General features: G+C 45.1%; 1 protein-coding gene across 1 annotated transcript; it reads right to left on the bottom strand.

Annotated features, from left to right (window-relative positions):
• Positions 1 to 5,771: 5,771 nt before the first annotated feature.
• F4812DRAFT_410596 (uncharacterized protein) lies at positions 5,772 to 6,546 on the bottom strand. Its single transcript, XM_047932540.1, has 2 exons — positions 6,014 to 6,546; positions 5,772 to 5,885 (listed from the first exon to the last, which is right to left on the bottom strand). Exon 1 carries the CDS (start codon positions 6,514 to 6,516, stop codon positions 6,214 to 6,216), a length of 303 nt encoding a protein of 100 aa, XP_047795175.1. The 5' UTR covers positions 6,517 to 6,546; the 3' UTR covers positions 5,772 to 5,885; positions 6,014 to 6,213.
• Positions 6,547 to 7,555: the final 1,009 nt, after the last annotated feature.

The raw sequence follows: 7,555 nt of genomic DNA, 5'->3' as shown, positions 1-7,555 counted from the left end.
ATCTCGTATGTGTGTGTGTGCTTGTGGCCATATGTGTGACCCGAACCACAGCAATTTTGATTCGCAGGCTTCCGCCTTTATGATACTCATCTGGATGGTGTAATATATTAATATCAACTTCGATCAAATACGACAGCTGAGAGGTCTCACGAAAGTATTGATCTGCGACTATTACCTGGCCTTACATAATATTAGGATCTGGGCAGCTGGAGATGGCGTCCAATCCGAGCTGAGATAATTTGAATTAATTCTTTGATTTTATTTTATTTTAATTTCTATTCTATTCTATTATTTTCCTCTAATATCTTTGTCAGTTGATGATTAAAATGGACCCTACGACAGGCGGCTAAAAAGGACTAAGACACGTATTGTGACGAAAGCTGCCCCAAAAAGCTGTGCTCTTTACGGATGAGCCAATCCGATTTTCCTGGGGAAGAATGATGACATTCCAGATCCGCCCGCTCAGCCGACGGCCCCCAAGGTTAATAGGATGGATATAGTGTAGGCAACGCTGGCACTTGACTTGAAAATGTAATACCTAATACTTGGCCTCTTCCATTAAGAGGCCCAATACCTAGCCTCGACGAGAGCGTGAGGGATGACGAACGCGGCGGAGGCATCTTACCTTTAGGCATCATTCCTACCTAGGGTAAGCTTGTCCAGTATACGGTCCGATTTTTCAGGCTACCTACTTTTAGTTCTGTAGCGTGGTACGTTCTAAAACTATTATCCCTTTAACGCTACCGATAAAATATAGTATTCAATGATTAATAGGTAGTTATATTATTGCAACTTTGTTAAAATATCAAGGCTCAGTTAGGAATGGGATGTTGTTGCGATCCCTCCTCCTAGCTCAAGCAGAGATAGGGAGAGAGAACAAGCTCACATGATACCAAGATCTGCTGGGTCTGGGCGCTCTCCTTCGGCCTGGGGAAACTGGGGAGAGGGTGAGAGGATGCCAAAGCGGCTCCGCATTGCACGCCCTCGACTTCTCCTCGTGGATCAAAGGCTTTGACAGGCTGCAAGCAGCTTTTGACTCGATTTGTACCACGAGCCCCGGGCTACGCTACCTAGGCTACGCCTTGACCTTCGAGCCCGGTCATGCTATCATGCTAAAACCCCATATCAGACAAATGTCGTGTAAATTAGTCGTGCAATACAATATAATGCATGCGGTAGATATGGTTTAAGGTATGTACTATAGGTACCTAGGCGTGTTTGAGGTATGTATTGTACTACATGTAATACCTAATGTAAAGGCATTATGCAGGGTCCAAAACTTGAGAGACATTTTGGAGGCCTTGGCTGCGGAAAATCATTTTCTTCATGCGGACTGCGGGGAAGAGCATAGCATCATACACTAGCATAGCAGCATTCCAAGTTGCGCTTTGGCGCCCTGACAATCCGCGGTTGCGAAACACACACAGACCGAATTAGCCGCTAGCCGACGGCGGCCGTTGGCTGGCTATATTTCGGCTTCACGAGGTGTGTCTTCGAACAGGGTTTCCATGTGTGCTTAAAACGTTTGTTTAGTAGTTAAGCCTCAACCGGAATCCGGCTTTGGGAATACTACCATGCGTTGTATCCCGAAACGGGCTACCGGAATTATTATCAATCATGGGTTAGTAGTGGTAGGACTTTTTTTTTTTTGCGCTATGAGAGAGAGAGAGAGAGAGGAAGAGAAGCTCGGTCGGTCGTATGGCAAGTAAAGTCGAACCACGTGAAAATCCTAGATTTTTTTTTTTCTTTTACGAAGCGTCCATCGTGGAGACCTCCCCGTGGCCCGTGGTCATGCCTCGACCAAGCCTATAATGCCACGGCTCCACGGGAAGAAAAGAGAGGGGGAAAAATGGGAGCTACAAAGGTCATTGCGTACGTACATAACGTATGCCGTTACATGTAATGCAAAGCGGGTCACGCTGCTGAGCCGCAAGGCCAGAATTCGATTTGCATTGAATCGTGACCCTAAAGCCAAAGCTAATCGATACGAGATGGTTCGGTATACGACGGCATAATAGTGTATAATAGAAATGCACTGCCCAGGTACATTCATAATACGAGTTATGTGAGGCAGTTTATGAATAAAATAGTGGATAAAATGCAAAAAGTCTAGAAGACGATGATCAAAAGACACAGTATGGGCGCACATCCCATGGGTCTAGAATTCCTTATTGCTCCATTGATTGACCGTTGCCCAGTATCGCAGCGTTGCATTTTCAGGGTCCATCCCACATTTTCTGCGGCTCTGGATTCCGAATAGCCCCGAGTATTGTGGGTTAGAACAAGTGAGGGGGTCACGCGCGCAAAGCGTTCAAAACAGTTTGGTTAACTAACCGTTACTCTTCTTATACATAGAAAAGTCCTACACGAGATTGACGAGTGAATCTGTATGTAAGCGTGCATCGTGGCAGTTTATCACGACGATTTCAATAGGCTACTGGGGGGTTTCGTGATATGCTACTAATCAGTTTCGTATCATATGTTTACGAGTCAAGTAGCAATTAGTTTGTTTTGTTTTGTTTCATGATTAGTTATTCCCATCGAGACCTACATGTATTATACTCTAGGTACATACGTAGGTAAGTGTAAAATACCCAACCAATGTAAGGACGAAAACACATTGTACAATAACTAACAACATCTGAAGCGTATAAGTGGCGTATTGTTATTATCATCCCGTGCTTCTTAGCTCACCTTGGTTATTCACCGAGAAGGGCCGAGTTTCTGCCGTCCACTTTTTGCAATCGCGTCGGACTTGATAGGTTCTGATTTGCAGGCCGAACAACGACAAATGCCCATCGAGAACCCGAGCGAGACCTCTCTTCAGCTCGGGGCGCCCCTGAAATTTGCTGTACAATACATACGAATTGCGGGTACGTAGTTTCGGGCTGGCTGTCTGGACTCTGGCTGTCTGTCTGGGTAGGATCTAAAACCACTACTACATACTACCACGACGACCACCATGTACCCGTTCTCGTCACTTTGCCATTGCGCCATTGGGGCGATATGTTTTCCTTCCTCGGACGCGACAGCTTGTCAAATGTGAAATTTGAATCTCGAATCTACTGTAACATCACTCATCACTTCTCATATTTCCGTCCCCCCTTCGGGCTGATGCAGCAGGCGGGGCGGAGAATTACCCAGAACAGTAATTCCAGTGAGCAACGATATGCTCGTTCTATGGGTGATGTTAATTACCTGTAACCTAGCAGTTTGGTACCTGTTTGTATGATATCGACTGGGTCCACATGATAGAAATCCCTCTCCCTTGTCACGATCCAAACAAAAAGAAAAAAAAGAAAAAAAAAGAGGTTTGCGATATATGTATATTGTGTAATGCAAAGTAGGTTGGCGACGACGATGAATTCATCATCGACCCGAGGACTTGTCATCTGTGTACGCGGGAAGACAAACGCTGCGGCTGATAAAATCGAGACAGAAGATCGTGGGGACGGCATTAGATGAACCCTGGTCGTGCGTTACTATGGTCTGGCACACGCCAATGGTTCTTCGAGATGCTGTAGAGGGCGACGCCAAAAGCAAGCACAGAGTCCCGGGACAGCGTATTTGACTTACACTAGTTAATAATCAAAATATTTGCTAGAGAGATGTTTGGGTTGTTCAATCAGGCATGAATATATTCGATTTATTTTTTATTTTTTAATAATAATTATTATTGTTGTTATTTTATTTTTAATTCAATTACTGCAATTACTGACTCACAGCCACCTCACCAAAAAGCACAAATATCTGGAACTATCCGCCGGTACAACGGTTAGATCCCGCTGCGGCATTCCTCAGCCTATCGTGCATCCCTTTTTCGAGCCTCTGCCTCTCGCTTATCTCACGAGGCGTTCGCTTCCAAGTTTTATCGCATTGGAGATCGCGAAACCAGTATTCTCGGATCTGCCTTAGAACCATACGCATCGTTGGCGATCTTACTAAGTCTACCGTGATACATGCAGCCAGATGACCCAAGGTTTCTCGGGTCACCAATATCGGGTTGGGGGTAACAAGAAGTCCAGAACTCCTGAATTCCACTCGAGTGGACTCCGGGAATGTGGGAGTCGGCTCTTGAGAACAGCTAGGTATGATCTTCCCGTGTAGAAATGCACATCTGGTCCGATCCTAAGAGGCTGCGCATTGCACTGCAATCTATAAAGCTACTGTGTTCGTTCTGCTGGTGACTGGTATTTTAATGAATATCAAAAATAATGACGTATCGCAAACATGAAAAGTTAAAGGTGGCTGGCGGGGCTTCTTCCGCCTGGGCCATAATGAAGGTATTTCGGTGCCGGATCGTTGGGTGTCGTACATTAGTAACGTACGCGTATCTTGCGTATGTCTTACTGTCTGGGGGATTGCCTAACTACCTAAACTAACATAACTATCTCGTATATGTGAGGATTTGTTGTCCATGTCTTCCAGTGTTTGGTAACCTAACGCGCGCAAGACAATCTCTCGGGCCCACGAATGCCCAACGTCGCTCGAAGGGAGAGAGAGAGAGATTACGCATCAGAGCAGATACCCGAGGACCAAGGTTGAATGCTCCGGGGGGTAACTAAATCATATTATTTACTTAATTGATATAACTACCTAACTTATGAGGCAAGGCTCAGGGTTCGAGAGAGTAAGGCTGGTAAGGACGATAGATTTATTGGAGACGGCCGTGGAGTGTTTTCGTGTATTTTTTGTTTTTTTATTCAAGACACCCCGGAAAAGTTCCCCGAGTAAAATATAGGTACCGTAAGCCTTACTCTCTAAAATGATTGATCATTGTGGGGTACCTATGGGGGTTATGGGGTTATGGGCGTAGGCTGTTTGGCTGTGGCTGCTACTACTATGTATCATATTCCTTATGTAACCAGCTTTTTAGCACACACAATTGGCTGCCCCTGTTCTCCGTTTGCAACTCTAGGCGTCACGAGCTACTCACCTGACTTTCCATAGTACCAGCTAGACGGTAACTTGTCTGGGATTTTGCCCTCGTTTATTGATTATTGACCCCTCGTTGCAACGCCCCATTCACCACGTTTTGAGATTACCATTGTAATTCCCAATTACCAGTTTGCCAGTTTACCAGAAGCCGGCGTTGGATTCATTCAACTTTCGAAAATTCGCCGGGATCTTACTTACCTACGATGTAAGATAAGTTACGACGACGTAGTCACGTAAGGGATTACAAGTTGCATTAAATTGTTCTGACCAATTACCTTTTTTCTCGTCGGAACTAACACCTAAACGGCCATTAGTCTTAGGAGAACGAAAAGCATACTGTTATTGATCTAGTTACTTACAGGTACCTACCTAGAGGTAACTCGAACCTTCAAGATCTTATGGGAAATGCAGGTACATTATTTAGACGAATTCAAACGTTAGGGGGCAAACTGAGGTCCTTTTGCAAAAGTACCTAACCTAGCGTCGAGTTCACGTGTGAATACTAGTAATTGAGAACAGAACAGAAAAGACAAGAAAAGACAAGAAAAGAAAAGACGAGATATCGTACAATGTAGTATAGGTATACGAGAAACCAGTCGTCTCGCCGTTCTGCCAATAATGCTTCCGTATTCGGTCAGAAGCGTGCCGACGATGCTTACATAGTAACCTCGTGTACGGATCCGTAAGGGTATTGGATTTGCCAATTGCTCCCTTATCCCTTGTCGCAGCTCACAGCTCACAGCTCATCGCAACCCCAGTTCCGGGGAAGTGTGCCCGGCCAGGTTCAAGGGGCAGAGGGGTAAAGCAGATTGGGGGGCAATTGGTGGGAAGAGAAAAAAGAAAGTGGGGGAATATATTAAAAAAGAGAGAAGCCTTTTTAGGATTTCCCAAAAGTTGGAGTTATCGATTGTTACGATCTGATAGTCGATAGACGATTACTACCTAACCTTAGGACTAATATTATTAGTATTAGATTTTTTGGGGTAACCTAGACAGGTCTCGCTCATAAAATGACTTATGACGTGATGAGAACTTATATGGTGCGTTGCGGGGAGGGGATCTTTTTAGGACTTACAGCTAAATCAGGAAATTTGTGGATATTAAGAAGAGACATTGTTCAAGCAAATGACGATAGAAGCTTCTAGGTATTGTTTAGGGAAGCCCAGGTACTTGAGATATATAACATCAATTGACAGGTATATTAATTGATGTTGTTAGGTAAACACGTGAACCATGATGGCCCATAATGTATTGTACCTAAGGTAAGCTTCGGGGTTAAAATACTACGGTAATTTCAAATGTGCGCGCGTGGGGGAGGAGAAGGGGCGGTTTTGAATCCTTTGTTTGATTAGAAGCCAAGCCCTTAACCGTCCAAAGTGCATACCGGCTTCGCATATTCGTGTGTAAGTCTATACCGGCATTACGCAGATACTCGATGGTAGATTCATGCCCGTTCATGCAGCTGTGGTGTTTCGCTTCCTGCTTAGCCGACGATGTCAACATGACATATTTCTTGGCGGTGATGCATTGCATCGAGGAGACAAACAATCCAGCAAAAACAATTGGGGTGTATATCATATGTGTATTATAAGCGTACCTGTTGTAGGTGTACGAAGTATAGAGACTGGAGTATAGTTATTTGTTTATTATTTATTTATTTGTTTTAACTAACAGTACCTACCTACCTAGGTACCCGCAACCAGGTTTTCCCAACAGCTTTCCCAAAGCATTGGTTCGTCTCTGGAATCCTTATTGGGGTTGCTATCGCTCGTATCTTGCCCGATTTCGTAACTTGATGCCCAAATAGCGAATGAAGGCCAGCCTCTCAGATCAAATACCGCATGTCAAAACTGTAAGGGAGAGAATCCAGGGGTCTCATGTTTCCAGAAGAAAGGCACACCTCCAATCCAAGTCCATGTCCGTGGTCTCACGATCATTGTTTCTCCTTCTCTTCTAGTACAAGTTCTCAGGCTCGGTTCTCTCCCCATGATAAGAAGCTGGCCGGTAGTGCGCGAGTGGGACTAAAGCAGAGCCGTTTTGGAAATCCAGGGTTCCGTCAAAGAAACGTGAAAGAAATGGTGGTGCATGATAGGCACGCTTTTGGCGAATAGGCCTTCCCGCCTGCCCGATTTAATGTAGCGCGACCTGTGCCATCCCACGTCGGGGATGGGATATCTCGAGAAGTCCTACCTAAGTAGAATACCGGGACACCGCCGTGGTATCTTTTGCCATGCAAAGTTAGGTAGGTAGCAACCTGGACTGGCATCATTTCTTCTAGAATGCATCATGAATGCGCCAACGAACTTCTCAAACCTTGGTATCAAGAGATGATCTACTGCGTGATAGGGGGTGTCAAAGTTCGGTCACTGGTAAAATGTACAGTTACTTAATACGCTTGCAACCCCCACTTACACCATGGTGGTTTGGTTTGCTTGGCTGATCGGTTCGCCGCCGTGCCTGGCATTGAAGGTTAGGCCTAGTTGGGATGCCAATCACACATTACAATTATAACGCTGGAGTTACAGTGGAAGAACCAGTGGGAGAGGGAATGGCAGAGGGAATCACAAGCTCGGTATGAAAATTGACGAGGCTGTTGCCTATTGGAGAGGCTCTAGCA

Source organism: Daldinia caldariorum (assembly GCF_022478825.1).
Source record: "Daldinia caldariorum strain CBS 122874 unplaced genomic scaffold F4812scaffold_1, whole genome shotgun sequence".
Lineage (NCBI taxonomy): Eukaryota > Fungi > Ascomycota > Sordariomycetes > Xylariales > Hypoxylaceae > Daldinia > Daldinia caldariorum.
The sequence above is the reverse complement of the archived record's forward strand: the minus strand, read 5'-3'. Positions and strand labels throughout refer to the sequence as shown.

Bases quoted from the DNA above. Each gene is read 5' to 3' on its own strand.
- F4812DRAFT_410596 (XM_047932540.1), bottom strand. From the start codon at position 6,516: ATGATATACACCCCAATTGTTTTTGCTGGATTGTTTGTCTCCTCGATG.